Source organism: Colletes gigas, unplaced genomic scaffold (assembly GCF_013123115.1).
Source record: "Colletes gigas isolate AHSC1104 unplaced genomic scaffold, ASM1312311v1 Colletes_gigas_Sc00008, whole genome shotgun sequence".
Classification (NCBI taxonomy): Eukaryota; Metazoa; Arthropoda; class Insecta; order Hymenoptera; family Colletidae; genus Colletes; species Colletes gigas.
Window position 1 is genome coordinate 517,219 of NW_025106637.1, and position 20,338 is coordinate 537,556.

The 20,338-nt window shown below is 43.7% G+C and overlaps 1 protein-coding gene across 9 annotated transcripts in view; it reads left to right on the forward strand.

The window, feature by feature from the left end:
• The first annotated feature begins 1,802 nt into the window (after positions 1-1,802).
• LOC122397056 (longitudinals lacking protein-like) overlaps positions 1,803-20,338 on the forward strand; it is a 166,615-nt gene continuing 148,079 nt past the window's right edge. For all 9 annotated transcript variants that reach the window (XM_043395895.1, XM_043395892.1, XM_043395893.1 and 6 more), the window contains exons 1-6: positions 1,803-1,958; positions 3,457-3,654; positions 4,486-4,871; positions 4,958-5,198; positions 5,490-5,667; positions 8,195-8,335. In XM_043395895.1, coding sequence (XP_043251830.1) covers positions 3,481-3,654; positions 4,486-4,871; positions 4,958-5,198; positions 5,490-5,667; positions 8,195-8,335 — 1,120 coding nt within the window. In that variant the 5' untranslated portion in view covers positions 1,803-1,958; positions 3,457-3,480. The remainder of the gene's footprint in view (positions 1,959-3,456; positions 3,655-4,485; positions 4,872-4,957; positions 5,199-5,489; positions 5,668-8,194; positions 8,336-20,338) is intronic.

Here is a 20,338-nt window from a genome sequence, read left to right on the forward strand (position 1 = left end):
CCTTCGTCGGCTCTCTCTTCCCGGCTTTCCACTTCTCCCGCGCCGCCTTTCGCCTCTCCCGCCTGTCGCTTCGGCTGCGCTACACGATAAACGCGCCCCTCAACGGAAATCTGCCTTCATCCCCACCACCTCCGCGCGAACCCCTACCTTCACGAATTGCCATGATGTTAGACCGGCAAAAATCAGGATTGTATCAACTTTGTCGTTCCGCAACTTGCCAACCTTCTCGTTGCTGAATAGAATTTAACCAACGCAACGAAGATTGCGACAAGTAACGATGATTATCAGGTGTTCTGACGTTGCAAAGTATCTTTTATCGATATAACTTTGAATTGCGAGCGGTACATTGTAACGTGTATGCAGCACAGCACGATACATTTGTATCTGATTTGCGAATGCGATCCGAATACAAATTGTCATTGTACGGATTGATAATGCAGTGAACGAGATCGAATATTACTTTGTACTTTCATTTATATGTCCGGTGTTGTGCCGCGTAAAAATAGTCACTAGGTTCTAAAATTCTTTCGACGGCCCTGCTTTAGACGGCCGTTCTCTTTGCCCCACTATTCGTATCTTGATGCGCAGAACGTTGGTTTTACTTTACTGCGCCGCGTCTCCGTGCAAGGGGCACACTGTTTCTGTGCATCCCGGTTATCCCCTTGCAGAGCGGGTCGATCGTTAACGCGTAGCACCACGGCCATTGTGTAAAAAGAACCCACGACGCTCGGTTAGTGCACGCTGAGGACGGGACGTGTAGTTTTCCAAGTTTTCCTCCTGTGATATTTAGACTGTGCCAATATAGGTGAGTAACGCCCGTATAAGTACATTGGCTTGCGTTTTAGTCGTTAGCTTTTATTTCGAATAGTGTCTATGGAAAAGTCTATGGAAAATCAGGTCGCCATGCTATGCCAACAAAGAAGCGGTTTTGTCGTTGAAGCGTGTTCTCGTGTAAAGAACGTAATCGAAAGTGTACAAAATCTCGCGGAACAAGCATCTGTTGCGAAATTCAGACGAATAGAACTATTTTTCGAATAAAGTAATTTGCATTTTCCGAGCTCGTTTTCGGGAGTTTTCGCCATTTTGCCTTAGCCAAGTCTACAGAGTCGGCCATTACGTACGCGTGCCAGGTTGCGGTCCAGGGCCGGTTAATGACGTTGAGGACACTTTGTACTTTTTTTTTACTGTGATTAAATTCATTTTAATTGCTTATTCATACGCACATGTGTATACATACGCGCGCGCACACACATGCATTCTTACAACGTTCATTTATTTTCGAGATAGTTGACTTGTAATGCTATGTAATTATGGGTGACAATAAGATCGATGCCGCGTATTTAGTTTCATAAATCTGCTAGTTTCTTAGATACAATCGATTGCTTGCTTGCCCTGTTATCCAAATACATCGTACGATATCAATACGTTGATTATATTTCGTAAAATATAATCACTACGTGGGTCACCTACTTGTGTTTTGTTTGCAATTATTTTTCTTCGTTATGATTGGTTAGCATGTTCGTTAATTACTGTTCATTAGAAGATACAGCATTTTTGTCAGTAAGAAAATGAGAGAGGCGTGTACTTGATTTCATGTATCGTTGGATTTTTTTACTAAAAATCTGATGCTGACGTATACTATTGAATCAAAATAGAAAAGTGTTTTATCTGTAGCGTCCTCTAGTTGCAATTTCCAATCACGGCGAGACCATCATAGCTTTCGGGAGTAGAGCGCATGCTCGATAGTTTACTTCGTTTTTTTCTTCTCTCGTGCCCTCTTCCGGGGAAGCCTGCGCTCTCTGACGGTCGATGTACAGGCAAGCAAGCAGGCGTTGTGCTACGCCATTGTTGAAAAGGGCAGCGCTCGAGGCGCACGCCGAGCTTGGACGCTTACGCAGTTTTTCACTTTTCATCGATCCCGTTGCTGTGATATTAGATTGTTTTATACCCCTTATTAGGTGAGTGATACAACACGTAGATAGTTATTCATAAAATTCGCTATTTCGTCAGAGCTCGCAAGAAAATTCCGGAAAATTTTAAGGTGGGGTGACATGGCGCGGGCGGATCCTCTATATACTTTTGAGAAAACACCAGCTCGGTTTTGTTTTCACTCGATCGAAATTCCCTGATGAAGTAAGCGTTTGCGATTTTCCTGTGTTTGTCCAGACGGTACTTTTAACGGGAAATTTCAGAATTGGTGTCAAGTTTTAGGTTGTATATTTTTCCTTGCGAGCTTTTCTTCTATCGCCATTTTGTCCGGGCGCGACCTCGCGGACGGCCATATTGCGATCCACGTCTCCTCTCCTCTCGTGGTTTCCGGGGGCGGTGTAAGGAAAGTGCATCGTTCTTTTTCGCCGGTCGGTAGATGCGATTGAAAAAATTATCTGTCGCTAACTTGTTTTGCTTCACACACGTTGCTCGGCGCCATCTGACGTAACATTCGATACAAGATAACAATATAAATAGATTACGCAATCGCGCGTAAGCAGTGAATGCTCTTCGCTTTATTTCGTATTAATCTTTTCACGCGTACATTCGCATTATTGTCCCTCCCCCCCCTCCCCACCCGTGGTTAAAACTTACGCGTTGCGCATGTGAACCGAGTAATCGATTTTCCGTTTTATTGCGCGTCAATGATGTAAACCGCGGTGACGTAAACTGTTACATTTCGCCCCGGTCCACCAAATTTTTGCAGTTTTCTAATGGCCGCGACAAATTTCGTTTATGGTTTCAAATATTATATTTACATTCCGTAACGTAATCAAGTACAATTATTGTCGAGACATCGATGTTCAAAAATTTGTTATCGCGTATAGATCGAAGAATATTTGGAAATCCAGTGGTCTGGGTATTTAGAATTGGAATAATAGGAGATTGTCATGCTTGTATTCGCAGAATTTATTATAGTAATATTTCTGAAATATTTGATTTGTCGTCATTGTCAAACGAATTGAAAGGGGGTTCCATCGTGTAGTTCGTTGCGTATATTCGATTTTTTCCGGATTTCGGTATTATCGTTAGGGTACCGGTGAATCCAGCAGACGCCCCTGAATTCCAGGGGCCTCGAGCCAGTGCGCAAGTCAAACGCGCAGCACGGGCGCAGCTGCGCATGCGTGATGCTTGCGCGTCCTCCTGCATCATCCCCACCAAATCGTCCATTACCGTTATGAGGACACGCACAAAGGAAAAGGCCAGAAGACCGATTCGACCGACGCGCTTGCATCGTACGGCCATTTTGGAAGCTTCGGTGCTTCCTTGCGGAGCTTTTTGCCGCGGTTGCATATCGATCGCGAACATAGTTAAAATTTATCATTTCTGCCGTATATTTTCGAATTATCCGGCTCAATGTTCGCGTTAATCGGGCGTAGAAAAGCTAGATAGCATTAGGCACGGTCGATATTGTACATCGGGTCGTTCCGTCTGCTCATCGCCACGGGTCTTCTTCTGCTTGTACAGAAACGAGGGAACTGAATCAGAAACATGGAAGACGACCAGCAGTTCTGTCTTAGGTGGAATAACCACCAAAGCACATTAATTCAGAACTTCGACACGCTTCTCGAAAGCGGGACGCTGGTTGACTGCACCCTGGCGGCGGAGGGGAAATACTTAAAGGCCCATAAGGTAGTTCTTTCCGCGTGCAGTCCCTATTTTGAGGTGAGTTTATTATTCATGTTTCTGTCATAAATATATTCTTCTTTTATCGATTTACTAGCATACGTAATGTTCGTTTAACGAGTACGGTGTAGAGTTCGGTTGAATTAAAAATTGTGGAAACATTAACTTTTATATTGGATGTTACTTTGTGTTTTAAAGTTGAATATATACGTAAAAGTACGACTACGGTTTTGTCATACATTAAAAAGTAAAGGTTTTTCAAAAGGGTAGAAAGTACGAGCAAAATTGGACTTTTTTGTCATTAGTTTGTTTCATTTCCATTGACTAAGCATGGTTGGAATCTGTAGCAAATACGGGAATTCAAATTGTGGGAAAGGGGGAACCTGAAATTGAAACAAGATGGCTGCCCTTGTTGAACGTTGCCTGGGCAGATGCCTGAGAGGCAGGGGGAATGAAAGCCCAAACCCCCTCCTGGTTCCTCGTGATCAATACAGAGAAAGCAAGATGGCTGATTTCCAGGGCACTTGCCCTGGGATTTTACCCTGACATGGGTGGGGGTGTTTGAACATGCAGTGCCTCTGCAATTTGAGCTTGGATCATGAAATTAAATTCCCTTCGCTAATATTATGCCACATTGAAAGCTGAGCTTAGCCTAATGGAAAATTCATCCAATATATACTGATTCTTAACATCCTTTATATATTTATTCGGGAATATTAATTATTTCGTTTACCATCGTGTTTGGATTCAAGTATTTGAATTCACTAATCGTTTCGCGAGGAGATTGTTTTCGCGATTTGCGTTAGTTTTACCTCGAGTTAGTCAACAACGAATGAAACGCTTGAAGGGTATGTTATGTTTTGATTATAGGGCCTCCTCAGCGAGCACTACGACAAACATCCAGTCTTCATATTGAAAGATGTTAAGTTCAAAGAATTGAAAGCGATGATGGACTACATGTACAGGGGGGAAGTAAACATCTCCCAAGACCAATTGGCAGCGCTTCTTAAGGCCGCGGAGTCTCTACAAATAAAGGGTCTCTCAGAAAGTAAAACGGGTGGTAGCAGTAAGACGGACACAAGGCAACAAAAGGTCGTTCCACAAGCAACGGCCCCGTCGTTAGACATTCCACACGCGTCTTCCGGTCTTACAATAGAAAAGAACAAAGTTCCTAGGCAGGTTATGGCACAAGGTTCCGTAGGGGACCTGCCTGAAGAGTCGGGCAGTCCCCAACTACCTAAGGGTCTCTCCTCGAGGTAAGAACATCGAACATACACATTCATTCGTCGAACGAAGCTTTGGAAATATGCATTTAATTGATCGATCATTGTTTCGTTTGCAGAGAGGGCTCACAAAGTCCAACTTCGAGGAAGAGAAAGAGGTTTAGAAGAAGAAGCGTCGGTGAAGATACAATAGAAAACCATGAAGCCTCCAATTCCAGTGACATGCCCCAGCAAATGGGTGTTCCTGCGCTTGGAATTGCACCCGTGGCTGACGAAAAAGTACATGCAGATCCCACAGATTCGCTTGGCAGGTCAGCTTTAATGACGCAGCTGACGAAACCAGCGGACGAAATGCTACAGGTACGTGTTGCGAAATTCAATATCGATATCTCAGCGTGACCACGTTGAGAGTTGTTTACCAACGTATAATGGAGGCAGTCACCGTAGTGCTGTTTCTTTCGCGCGTTGGAAGAATAAACGAACGTCGTGCTTTATCCTTCTATTTGCTCCCGTTTTAATTTGGTCTTATAGAGTGGAAACGGTGCGATACAATATCTCCTTTTATCTTATGTTCGTCCGTCTCTATGTGTCTATGATTATCGTAAGTGAAAAAGGAGAAACTCGTGTATCAAATGGTTTGTTTTTGTACAGCTACCACTCGAAAAGCCAGAGCCAAATGATAGTCTGATCGAGCCAAAATCTGAGTATCTTGAAGACCCGGAGGAGAGCGTCGAAGATCTGACGCTAGATGACGATATGAATGACCTAAACGAAATGGAGCAAGATAATAACAGAGCCGGACCGTCCCACGACCCCTCCCAACATCCTGGTAAGTTTGCACATACGTACGCTTTCATTTAAACGATGGTTTCGTTTGGCTAGTAACGTAGCGGAATACAGGGTATACTCGCGAATGGCGAGCTGATTTCAAATTTCGCACACACGTTCGATCTCTAGTCGTTCAGATTTCTCCAGATTTAGCTTTCATATGTACCGTGAGCTCTCTTGTGCGTATCTAAACAATATCGTATGACGGATACGAGTGACAGTAGCAAACCTTCCATCCAGAAGAAACTTTGGATCGAAGCTGAGCTTTCTACCCCTGGCATCTTACCGAAAACGAGGAGATCGCCCTTTTGTACGTTCGAATTTCTTTAAGCAATTATTGGCAATACGATTAAAAGGGGCCGATTTGATTGATGAAACTTACTGAGTCCTCGCGAACGTTTCGTTTAATTGTATAAGTATAAATCGGGCCGTGCAATGATTGGCCGAAACTAGCTTGGGTTTCCTCGTTGCAGGTGGGGGGGCGGGAGCGCGGTCTCGGTCGAGAGGGAATTTGGGTGGTGGTGGTGGCGGCGGTGCCGTCTGGGCGTCCCATTTCCTCGAATGTAAAAAAGGGCCGAACACGAGGCGGCCACGCCCAGACGTTGACGTAGGCGCGTTGCTTAAATCGCTGGCGAACAAACAGGGCAGAAAGTATAGTTTAGACTCCGTTAAAATGTCCCTGGAGGCAATATTGCAGCAGGGGGTTAGCACCACTCAGGCATCAGAGATGTATGGCATTAATCGCTCGACTCTGCAGTTCTATTTGAAAAAATTGAACGTCGTCAGAAGGAGATGGAGGCAACAACCTAGTAACCTGGTCCAGCCTAGGCAGTCTTAGTCTGTATGCCTTGCAGAGATGTAGTTTGCGTAACAATGTTCAGTGTTGAGATTTGGCAGCGAGAAATGCCACCAAACGGTTGAAACGGCTTGTTCTCACCCGTTAACGATATCTTCCGTTCCGTTTATAATTCCACGCGGCGTTGTACTTACTTTGTTCGTTTCGAGGAATATGTTACTTTTTATATACATAGCGATCGAAGATAATCGACTCGATTTTTCTTTTTTTTTTTATTGGCGTTTCTCATTCGACGAGAACTTCGTATGCGTGTATTGTGCCAAACTTTGGGAATTATCAAGCATCGCCCGATACCGGAAGTACGTTGCGGGAAAGTATCGATGCTTTTTATTCCCCTGAGATGAGAAAGACGCGCGAACAAATTGCTCAGATTTGTTTTTCCTGGTAATTTGTTGTACCGTGTGCTCCGAAAAAATACAGGGTTTAGAGTTCAGTTTTTAAATTAGCTCAGCGAATCGATGTATCGATCGATCGCGATCCGACGAGGAATTTTTATCGCTCTACGAAATATATATTTGAGGTTAGTTCTTGTTATACGTACATACGAGTCTATATATACATGCAGTCACTGTACGACCCCCCAGTAATCAATTTTATAGTTGTACGATCTGTGTTCCGAATTAGCCGTTTGCGTTTGCATTTAACCCTTTCACAGAAACTTATTTAGCCCAAGAGACTCTCGGGTAAGACGATACCTCAGTTTAGTTTATTATAGACACGAAACGAGTTATTATTTTATGCACAGTTTCCTTCTTCCTTGACCCTTTTGTTCTGTTACATTTTGTTTAACTTTTAAAACAGAAGAATGATTTTCTTTTGAAAGTAATAGTGGTCGCACTTGATCAATTCATATTATTGATTTCAAACACGGTTATAATTTTGTTGAACTTCAAGGCACTGTAAGTTAATTTTGTGAATTTTAGCCACTATGATGTTCATTTTGTGTTTTTACACACGCCGCAAAGTACTTATTAACGCGAATAATGAAGAAGGTGCGTGTAAAACGTGTTAATTTTTTAAAGGAACATTTCTTATTTTGAAATGAAGCAATTTTACGCAGTTTTACTGTGAAAGGGTTTAATGCAAGCGCGAGTCAGCATACGATCAAGTGACGTACAAAGTATCGGACTGTGAAATAGCTTGAAAACTATCAGTATTATCTCTTTGTTCTAAGTGTTGCGGTAGGATCAATTAGGCAGAAGTATTCGAGACATGTAAAGTGTTCGACGTATGTTTGTATGCGTGTATACGTATGTACGACAGCAACGGAGAATCGCGTGTTTAATAGGAGTATAAGATTTCGTGTTGCATCGCCAAATATTACTCCCCGCGATTAAAAGGCGGAGAACTGGGGATGAACGACGGAATGCACCTTTATGATAATATCGTCTATAATAATACTATCAGATTTCATCTTTTCTGTAAGAGAAATGTGTACGATTTTTGATCGCGATTACCCTGTATTTCACTACTGCGGATCGTCCAAGGATCCCGCGGAATGGTATTTTTGTTCTCGTTTAAATGAGGATGAAATTTTGTGAATAAAGTAATCCCTCATTCCAAACGCTTAACCGACTTTTAATTTTCTTATTTCTCATTCAAGTTTCCGACATCGTCGCGTTTCGTTTGACAATGTTTGTTACGAGCATGGTTTTCTTTTTTGTTTCGTTAGCAGGTATAGGTGCGTGGCACGTTACCGGAGATCGGAGTAACGCGGGAGGTGTTGTGGGCTCGGTGGCAGGAGCTCCAGGAACGACAGACGAAGTTTTTCTTGCAGCCCAGGAGGCCGCCCAGGCCCACCGCGACTCTCAAGGTAGGCTCACCCACACCATTTTTCATCAGCTCCTGCCCGCCGTAACAATAGGCACTTGACATTGGCACCGACCATACTTGGTATTCGATGCGTATTCGATTGATTTACGGTTGTGCAAAAAATGAACGGATTCATGGAACGCCGTAAGTCGAAGGAAAAAAAAACAAAAAAGCCACCGCTCTTCGAATGTGTAAATTTTTTAAGGAAGATTTCCAACAGAGAATTTTCTCTAACGATATCGACGAAGGCTTTGAAAAGGCTTAGAATTTAAAAAAAAAAAAAAGAAAAAAGAAACGATATGCCTTAGCGAGAAGTGCCCGTTGCGCAGGCGCGACAGGGCTCATTTTTTTCTTTCACTGTCGAATAACGTGGTTCAACCTAGATTGCCGGTACATTCAAGAGTAGCACGGTCTCTGAAAGAGCTTTTCACTTTTCTAAACAGGGCATGTAGCTTTTCCGTTAATTTCTAAGTTCCTTATTATCTTTGTCTTCCACTTTATTTTTTATCGCGATACCATGCTGCGAGGTCGACGAGATCCGACAACGCCACAATTTTTTCTATGTACAGATACGTGTACAGATCCACGTATACGCGTTTTATTTTGTATTGTTCGTCGTCCTTCGGTATCTTCTTATCGCTTGGTGTAGTATTCCAAGATATTGGCGACCGCGTACACACGGAACGTTTTCCCTCCTTTTGCTTTGTGGCTCGTCTTTATCGTTGGCCTCGCGACGCGATATTGCGACCTCTCTCTCCTCTGCAAGGAAAAAGTCGACCGTGCGGACCGAGCAGCTTCGCCGCGACCACCGACCAAAGGAAATACGAGACACGTTCTCGCATCTTTTGCATTTATCGTGTATACGAACGTGGCGAGGAAAGCGTTAAAACCCGGGTAGCAAATCCTCCTCGATACATATCGTGATCCTTTTACGGCGATCAGTCACACGTGGGAACAATTTTCACACGACAGATGGGGGGAGAGAGAGAGAGAGAGAGAGAGAGAGAGAGAGAGAGAGAGAGAGAGAGAGAGAGAGAGAGAGAGAGAGAGAGAGAGAGAGAGAGAGAGAGAGAGAGAGAGAGAGAGAGAGAGAGAGAGAGAGAGAGAGAGAGAGAGAGAGAGAGAGAGAGAGTGAGTGAGCGAGTGAGAAAGAGAAAAAGAAAAAGGGAGAGCGAAAGCTGCCGGAATATATTCGCTGTTAGAAGTCCACGTCTCTCGACCAAACAAATTTTTAAGCAAGCTTTGCAAGGATCATTGCTATCGTACAGTTGGCGATTAATTACCCGCCAACGATCATTAAACGGTGACGTCCAAGGATCGATCGAGAACGATAAACAGACTATTCTCACGGTTTTCTATATCGATAACTTTCGGTTGTTGGTAGGCAGGTCTCTCAAGGGTATCCTCTCCCTTCGGTATTTTTAATTTTTTCAAGGGCGTTGTACAGTAATTATATATAACCCTTTGCACAATAATTTTGCTTCCGGGTAGACGCGTTAATTAATTCCGTATAATGGTATGTAGCAGACGAAAACCAACCTTCAATATTAGGTACTAGGAGACGGTATTCTGGTTCGGATCCACCACAAAGGCTTTCAATGAACTTGAGGCAGCATCGTCTTCAAAAAATTCACAGTTCGGGGGCCAAAAGATTCCCTCAGAGACCGTGCAGAGTCTGTAGAGTACATGGGAGACGTAAGGATACGTGTTACATGTGCGAGTACTGCGAGGTACCCCTTTGCAGAGCCAGATGTTTCGAACGTTATCACACCGAGGTGCAGTACTGAGCTTCTTTAACCGCGTTTTCATTCAGACGTGGCGCGAAATACATTCCTCCGTGCAAAAATTACCGTGGATAAAGCTTTATCGGATGATGATACATTGTACGACGTGTAGTTGATGTAATCTTATTCTCAAATAAAAATTTCTTCCATTCGGACGAAATACACAAAACGAGTATCGAGTGCAAAGGGTTAATAAATTTAAGAACGAGGCTAGACAAATCCGACCGACGAAGCGATACACGGGTTCCGCGTCGAACGGAAATTCGCGAAACGGATCGTTATTCGCGCGCATATCGTGCAACAGCCGGCGTTGTTGCTATGAGAAACACAAGTCGAAGTAACGCGAGAGCTTGAGAAGGATATAACGGCGCGTATCGCGGGAGCCAGCTGTCCTAGTTTTTCCTTCCTCTTCGGAAGCCGTTCTTTCTAGAAATTGGATCGTAACGGAATACAGCCGCGACCATATCACGTACCGGTATTAATCGATTTAACGCAAAGTCCTCGGAGAGGCTCTACGAAATTAATTCGAGCGTGTACCACGGGAAGTCGAAATTTTTATTTTAATCCTCTCGAAGCGTATTGCGCAAGATTCGTTGCGTTGCAGGGACGGTTCACGATTCGGTCGCGACAACGGTTCCCACGGAAACCCGTCGGCCTTGAGCTCGATAGAACCCCGACAGAAGTATAATTGCGACGATAGAAATGCTCGCGAGTCCGTGGCTGAACGACGCACGCCGGGTATGATGACCGCGATCGTCGCGGAGAAAATACTCGAGGCGATTTATCAGCGTTCGGTCGAAGCTGTAAAACTCGCGACGATGAATCGCGTCCCGAAGCGAAAGGTCGGTGAAATTACGCGATGAATGGAAATTATCTCGTCCCCGGGAGCGTTGTTTTAGGCGCGACGATTTCGAAGTCGACCTAGTTTCGCGATTACCCGCGTCTCCGGGGGCCGTTGAACCCCGTCGATCGATCAACAGACTCGGGGATTACGCAATGATAAATCGCGAGACGATTCCGACGCGAAAACAAGGGAACTCGGTACCGTACGGTCGAGAAGAGTCGGAACGAAACCGCGTGCCTCGAACAGTTCGAGTTGAAGAATTAATGGTTTGGCAGCGAAGCTAGCTCGGTGATACAGAAACGCGTACACACGCGGGGAGAGGAATAAGGAGTAAAAGAACGCGCAGCTGTCGCTTCCTCGGATCGGTGCATCTGCTAACAACTGCGCAGCTGGCGTTGGCAGATGCGACGCCGGGCTGGTTCGCACGGACGCCTTGGCGTCTCCGAAACTTGGGTAGAAAAAAAGAGTTAATTTTCATTGGCCAAGACCCGTGGCTGAGAAACGAACGGGGAAAGAGGGAAAGAGGCGCCCGAGGAGACCTACGAGAACTTATTTTGACCGGTCGCGATTTTTAGGGGCTCTCTTTAACGCGCGTATTTTTAAAAAAACACACGTTTAGGGTAAACGGTCGCCCGAAAAAGAAAAGGCGATCCAACGCGGGATACAAGGTAATATCGGAGAGAGAGGAGCGACCTCTCCGTCAATGCCAGTCCTTTGCTACGTCTACGTTTCGCAACCGATCCTCGTTTCTAAGAGTTTCTCGAACGAAAGTCCGTCGTTTACGCGCGGGAGAAACCGTCCGGCACGATAAACAGAATAATTTGGAAACGCTCGCATTGATGGGGACGGTCGTTGTTTTCACCGTCAGAGACTTGTTACCTTGAATCGATTGTTCGAGCGGTATTTATTGAAATAACAAAAAGGTGCTACATTATCGCTGTCTTTCAACACGTTCCGTGCCGCGTGGGTTAATCGATCACCCACGATGGACGATCTTTCTTTCGATTTACGGTTCTGGATCACCGGCGACCCGCTCGGTGTAGAGATCGACGATCCCATCCAAAGACACGGCGACGATCATGAGACTAGCAATTTATCTCTCGCAGATACGAAGGGCGGATTCTTGCGCCACGAAATGAAAAAGAAAGAGGGGAAAGTGTCTAAAGTAAGGCGTCGTTGCGAGAGATGTTACTACAAGAATGTAAACAAGTTCGGTACCCAGTTCGCGAGAAATAGCACCGTGAAAGTAGCAACGTTTTGCGAGAATTGTTACGGGAAACCTCACCTATGCGCGACGTGCTTCTTTATGGAACATCAGTACGCGGGATAATTGTTTTTTTTTTTGAATAAAAGCATATTCAGTTTCAAATGTAGCATTCCGTGTACTTTATCATCCTTGCGTCTCGGTATAGCGCGATCAATTTACGTAATCCACGGACACGCGTAACGGAACCGATCGGAGCGTGGCGTTTGATCCACCGGATCTCTCACCGGTGAGAGTCAAACTTTGCAAAAGCGCGAGTATTGCCTGCGCGGTATGGAACGTGTTCACGAATCGACTTGGCGTCCAATTAAAAAAAAGAAAGAGATAGTACACGCAGCCTTGATCAATTTGATTCGATTAAAAAAAAGCTTTAGTCGAACGCTCTCTCGTAACGCACTTTTGTGTCCGCTTTGTCCCGTTTTCTTGGCGAAGCACATCGAGTCGCACCATGGTCTCGTTCGCGAGTTTTCCACTTTGCTATATTGTTTTCGTCGGCCACTTGGTTGTGGCGGTTAATGCGCGGTATAACAAAAAGTAAAAAAAAAAGCAGCCGAAAACTAGAGCCGGCGTTGCGCCACGTTATTTGCAGTGCGTAGAGGATTCCTATAAACGTAGTTGTTAGAAACAAAGAGGATACGAGATCCAGCGAAACACGGGCAAAGGTGGCCGCGTCGTTCGCGTCGATCGCTTACGAAGATAGATCCAAAAAAACGCGTACGAAGCTAGTCTCTTCGAGCAGACGCCGACCCACCGTGTTCACCTTTGCCCCCAAACCAGTCGGTGGGCAATCCTCGTATCCTAAGGGAAAAGAAACAGAGAAAGGAAACACCCATTGTAGTCGTTTACGTGTTTTTTTTGTTGGTAGAAACGTGACGAAAGTAGAACGCGTAACAGATCGTAACCCGTAAAAGCCAAAGCGGGTAATCGCGCGGGCGTAAAAGGGGATAAATTATTCGGCGCGATCCCGATCGTGTGGCGAGGAAAGACGACGCCGGGCGAAGTCGGGAATCGACGATCTCGTTTTTTTTAAAGCGACGCAAAGCCAACCGTGCGTCGCGTTACACTCTTGAAACTTGTATCCGCCAATTCTCATCATTTTGTCGCGAGCCTAACGGATCGACGACGGTTGGTCGTGCGTCGCGCGTTTCTCGCCATACGCGTCGCGGAAGCGCAAAACGAGGGTCGGTATTTCCATTTCCAAATAACCCACGAATGCCTCGTGGGGACGCACATGTGAACGATGGTTTTCAAAAAAGTGGTATACGTGTTCGTGTGAATATTCGTAACGCGTTTTCTTGTCCCTCCTTCGCGTTTGAAAACGATACTACGGTTCACGTTGGGTTGTGGCTCTCTATAAGATCGGTAAACTAGAAAAAACGTTTAAACAAAAAAAGCACGTGTCGTTTGGTAGTCGTTGACACGCGTGATACGCGTCTGCACGCGTCCTACAAAAGACTGTGAACACATATCTCGTTTAAGAAGGAGTGTCCTTTTGCTTACAGTCTCGTGTCACGCGCGTCGAACCTTTTCCACGCGTACCAACACGTGTGTGTATATATACATACCACACATATATATATATATACACACACACATTACATATTATATATATATAAAATACGATGTGTGATATCAACATACTTTTTCTTTGTCCATCCGTGTATGCGTACACTCGATAGATTTTAATCCATTGCGTTGTGCCATTTTTTGCGTAATTCGTCTTGCATGCCACGCTTCCTTCGGTAGTGTAATTACGACTCTTTAACTCTGCGGAGGTGAGCGAGCGCGGTGCGTTCTCGTCATGGAAGCGCGGACGAAATCCTTTTACGCGCGTATTTGTTTTTGCCTGCAGATTGTTTCGCGTTTCATTAGGGTAGTTACATACATGTTTGGTGGTGGTGCTCGATCTGCGAACACATTTTTATACTTTTTTTTTCCTCTCTACGGATGATTACGAGGCGTACGCGCTTGCACACACTCCAAAAACATTATACTAACCCATGTGTACATAACTCGCTTCTTTGTTCGTAACGCATATAAAACATCAAAATATTTGATTAACTCGATTTATATATATATATATATACATATATACAACGCTGTTTTACACGTATGTATATTTCTACACGTATATAGTACACACGCGTACGCGCATATGTATGTATATATGCGTATAAATGTACCGCGTGTCGATGAAAGTCCGTAAACAAGTGTGTGTCCCCGGAGATTTATTACATGGTACATTTAAACGTGTACATGTAAAAATACGGATATATATATATGTATATACATTTTGTATACATATATACAAGCACGCACCTATATACACACTTTTTCTACTCGATATGTACCTATTATCTTCTATATTTACATTGCGTATGAAAACATACAGTTATAATTATTGTTAATACTGTTCATGGTATTGTACTTTCTCGCATTCGATTCTCGTTGTACTATGCCATGTGAAATTTTTGTACTCTGTACGATATTTTCTCTGTCGTCTTGACCTCCCAAGTGTTTAGGCTGATTACGAATTCAGAAGAGATAATACGCTCGGTACGAGAGAGGAAGATCACGGGGGAGACGGTTCTCCGTTTCCGGTCGCGGTCGAGCGATTTCTCGATCGCGGCGTCGAACGAAAACCGCTTCTCGAGTTCCTTTCAACTTGGCGCAAGAAGAGAGAAGAGAACGCGCCGAGCGGCGATAGCTTTTTCTACGCTGCTCGGTCTCGCGGAATTTATCCTGCACGCTCGTCGGCCATTTTACCGCGAGCGTCCGCACACCCGTGTTTTCATCGCGTCGTGTAACGTTCGCCATTTTTCGATCGTAACAACGCGCGATTCGCGCGGCCACCGCGCAACGACCGGAAGTCGATCGGTAAACGGTGAAATTTGTCCAAGCGAATCTACGTTTTTTCGTACGATTCGCGAGCGACTCGCCGCTACCGTGTTCCCAGTTGAATGTTTGAACCTCGAAGAAGAAGAAGCCTTGGGTGTCGTTTGGTAAGACATTGTCCCTCCGGAAGATGGTAAGATATGGTAAGAACGGTAAAGGTAATAGAATGGGTACCAAGGTAAAGGTAATAAAATGGGTACCAAGGTAACAGATAAAAAGATATATTGTCGGACTTAATTAAATCGCGAATCATGCCGCTAAGTTACACCCTTGTACACCTTGTACATTGCAAAACCTGTATTCTTAACAATTCTTTGAGTTTTCTGAACATTTCAAACGAAACCGAGGTACTCGCGAACAAGAGGACGATCTAGTTTATGGTAAGACGACTGGACGTCCCTTTTATCGAGAGTTAACTCTTTTCGTTTGCAATTCGAGCGTTTGAATGTTGAAATGAACGAACGAACGCAAGTTGAGAGTGAATTTTTCTGAAAGAATGTTTCCCATTATCAATTGTGTAATTTCGTTTCTTTTTACACTACTTTTCAGCGTCGTAGGTCCTTGGTTTCTTCTAAACAGAATTCTACACATTTTTCGTTCCTCTTATACATTCGCTTGCATTTAGGAGACTCGTAAATGTAACGTTTTTGGTACTTGCATTTTACGAATCGATTAAATGACCAGCGATTATGTATACTCGCGTACTTCGTGTCTTTTTCACTCGTGGACGGAACGTCGTACGATTTTGCGCGGTTCCTCTCGTATTTTTCGTGCGAGTAGTTTGGATCTGCGTTTTCGTACGATAAATCTGTTCCTTTCGTCGAATCAGTGCAATTATTTTTCCAATGGAAGAAGAAGAAAGTGTCGGGGGAACTCTGGAAGAGAGAAGACGCAAGATATCGTTCGTTTTTGCTTTCAAAAACTCTTCGATTTGAAGAGACTTTTTGTAAACAGAGACCGCGTCTTTTCCTGAAACTTCGGATTTTAGAAGTTTCGGTTCTTCACTCGACCGAAGGTATCCAATTTGGTGCCTTTCCATCGAAAGTAGTGCAAAAAGAAAAATCACGCTCGAAGTTCCCACATTTTGGGACTTCGAGCGATGAGTTCAGTCCGAAGAAGTTGGAGCACATGCATCGTGGGATTATGGTAAAGTTATATACGCAATATACAACGCTGGTACAGTATTGGTAATCCTCTTTAAAGCTTAGAGTAAGAGTTTAATTTAAGGTGCGTTTATTACTCTCCTCCTGTCCCCCATATACAATTTCTAATATTATTTTTGTAATTGTGTTCTAGCATGGTTTTTACATTTCGTGTATCCAAACTTGTTCCTTTGCGTATATAATGTTTCTAGGTTATCTTCTGCAAACTGTATTTTACTTTGCATACAATAGAGGGGTCTTATCAGACGCATAATTATTGATCATCGATGATCGTTTATCGATATTTATCGACGTTTCACGTCGTACTTGCAAAATACTTGGCCTGTAAAACGTGCAATTCTTTTATTGTCACTTACTTTACACAGTATAATACATCTGATTTTATTTACAGCAATTTTTAATGTTTTCTTTTGCATTTGGAGCGTTTTAATAGCTCTCGAGTGACACGTTTTTCACGATACCGTACGCGTGCGTTTAATGGGTCACGTTTTGAGAGCTATCAGTCGTTTTTTACGGACACATATCTTTTTCGATGTTGTGTCTCGCGTTGCAACGTCGAATTCGCGAAAATTTGTGCGGAAATCAAGAAGAATTTCGTCTCGAGTTTTTGAAACGTTGTGTCGTGTGTCAGAAGAAGAATGTGGTGTGTGCAGTGTTATTGAATGTGAAACGTTAAACAATCGGTAAAAGGTAAATCGCGTAAGTATGTAGTCTTGCGTGTTGTATCGGCACGCAAGACGCCTTTCGTTATTAACAATTAAAATAATAATATAAAAATGATTGTTCAAATCACCATTCCGATAGATCGCAAACGAATATGCGTACGCAAGAAATATTTATCCAATTCGAACAGCAACAATCATTTTTATCTTTAATATTAAGTATTTTTTACTTATAATGTTTCTCTCGTTACACCTTTAAATATGTGTTTTTGTTTTCTGTGATATTATCCAAAGGTTTTCATCGATCTTTACTTAACAAAATTCCACACGCCGTTTTTTAATCCCGATCAAATATTAGGGAGTTCTTTTCACGGATTTATTGATTTTTTCCTTTTGTTTTTCTTTCGACGATCGATTCCTGTGTCTGTTCGCATACTTCAGGTTCTCGTACACGCCGCATCCGAGTGTTTTTCACGGTTATTATTGTATCATTTCGCAAAAGGAGAAAGGTAGTAGATGCACTCGTAAAGCGATCAACACGACGCTGCGGTTTAACTTTTTTTTTTTCCTCCTCTTTGGTCATCTTCGTGCTCGCAATTTCAGTTCAACGTATGGTTCTATCTCGACTCGACGGAATTCGCTCGATCTCTGTGAATGTGTTCGACTTAACGAGAGTATGGATGCGTCTCTGTGCGACTGGTTGCAATAGTAGATGGTCTCACAAGTACAAATAAACCGTAAAGCGAGCAAACGAGTAAAACGCGAGCTCGATGTTTGTTCAATCGGCATCTTTCATGATCTAAGGCGCTGGATGATGGAAGATCCGACGGTTGTTCTTTCATCGATCGCGATTCGTTGCGAGACAAAAAGTTATAGGGAGCCTCATCGCAACGTTTATTAAAAGTTCGGCTAAGAATTCCTATCAAATTACGATATTTTCCGCGGTGTCGGGGAAACAAGGCCGCGTCGGAGATGTTCTCGATAAATTTGTTATCGCGAAACAACGATTTATCGGAGAACTTCCACGACGATGCTTGGTCTGTGAACTTCAACGTTCGATTCGAGACGATTTCTCGTTGCGGGCCTCGCAGAGATCTCGTCGCCACTTTGAATTTTGATAGTTCGCGGCCATCCATCCGTGAAAAATATCGTAAAGCGATTAAATAAAATTATTTTTATCCGTTTAAAAGATCGAGATAAACTCTACGACTGCTACGTTCTGTGTTACTTCGCATCGACTTCGTTACTGCAAACAGAGAACGATGCGCAGAGTTTGCTGTTCCGCGGCCGTCCGATAAGATTCAACCTCATTTTAACGCTTTATGGACAGAAGATACGGATTGTTTTTCTATCGCTAGATTAACTGCACCGAGCAACGAGTTTTTAACGCGATCCTATTGTTCCGTTTTTCGAACGCCACGTTCTATAGATCGCGGAAAACGAGACGCTGTTTGAACGCACGATGCAATCGTTGGGCCTCGAATAATCTCTGCTGCGCAGCGGTCATTATGGGAGTCGCAACGCATTACAGCGTTACCTCAGCGTCTTCTTAAGTTTGTCTAGATTTGTTTGGAGTCACTGAAACGATCGACGAACGCTAACGCTAACGCTAACGCTAACGATAACGATAACGATAACGATACCGAGGACGTAGACATTTTTCGTGGTCGAGTTAGGTCAGGAGAGAGAGTGAGAGAGAGGATGGGGGGAACGAAGACCAGCATATAAACAAACAAACAGTCCCTAGAGTACGAGTGCTCGCATGATTGTGGTGAGGGCCACGGTGTTTCAGAATCGATTCTTGGCTATTGTTGCTTGCGATGCGGCCGGCGTTATTCCGTCCAGTACTCGTTGGACAGACATCTAAAGTATGAGTGCGGAGTAGAGAAGCAGTTCGTCTGCAGGACTTGCTGCCGGCGTTTCACGCGGTTGGACATCATGAGGGCTCACCAGAAGCGGACCGGCCATCACCTGGCGCCTTACTCCCGAGGAAGGTTTTCCAGGTTGAAGCAGTTCTCCGTCGCGGCTTTCCAGGACTCTTAAGAGAGGCAAAGTACAAGAGAATCCCGAGAGTCGTAGTGTGTGTATTCTCTTGGTCGTCTCTCCTACTTTTCTCGAGCTACTGACCGGAAAAGGAGAGAAAACCCACGCGTCGCGATGCCAAGTATGTCACGTTCCGTTTTTCCGATCTTATTCGAAGAAATATATTTCGCGCCTCGAGTAGAGAGACTCTATTTTTGGATTGTCCCGTGGACCACTGTCTGCGACGCGTTTTATCAAAAATCTTGTTCACTTGACCACCGTACCGATCGTTTCCTTTCAGCGGCTGCGAGAAAGATGGTGCCACGCCTTTGCCAACGCGTGTATTGTTTCTAATGGACGTAAACGCACTACTCCGGGAGCTTTGTATATCGATCGTCGACGTAGAAAGTTTTAGAAAGCCAGCGAGAGAGCGCCTCTTTCATCCCAGTCGATTGTTTCTTTTTATTATTGTTTCGCGATTCTCTCGCCTGTCGGGATAGTTTTGTATAGCGTTTGTTTGTAATATCGACGCGCACAGGGCCTAGAGCGGTTGGGAAATTGTTCGACATTGGTCAAGTGACGGGAGATATCTTGGCTCGCGACGGTATCGTTAAATGGTTGCGAGTTTTGGTCATTTTTATTCCAAGGTTAAACAGAGCGTCGAAAGTTTTGGTAGATAAAAAAAAAAAAAAAAAATTTACGATTTATACACGATCCGATTTTTAATCAAGCGGTGTACGCAAGTACGAATTTTATTCGTCGAGTTTTCTGACACTTATACAGAAAGAGAACGTTTAGATCGCTTTATAAGTCGTCGTTCGTAATTTTTTTTTTTTTTTTTTTTTTTTAATTGTTTTTGTATACAAGTAAAATCGTAACCGTTCGTTGTAAGAGAATCCAAAATTCAAAATTGTAACACGAGTGTCGAGAGGGTAACTTCTCTCGAGAACAATCGGCGCATTAATCATTTGTAAAATAATCCTGCGGGAAAGTTGCGGTATAATATTGTTAAAAATAATAAACGATCGCTTGTTGCACAAAACATAACCAAGCATTGTGTTGCGGCGATGTTCACTTTGTCTCTTGCGTCGAGAAAATAATTACCGGGTATAAATCATTCGAAACATTCTCTTTTCCTTCGTGAAACATTAATTTATCAATAATTTGAATTCGAGGAATCCTAAGCGTTAAAAAGTTTCCCATCGTCGACGAAGTAAAATGTAGGAAAAGGGTTGTATAAATTTTCTTTGATATCTTCCTAGATATCACGCGCGTCGAAAATTAATATAAACGAGAAACTGTCGAATTGTCGAATCTATGTGACTACACGTACAAATTGAATTTTTTAAATTGCGAAGTGTAGAGTTCTA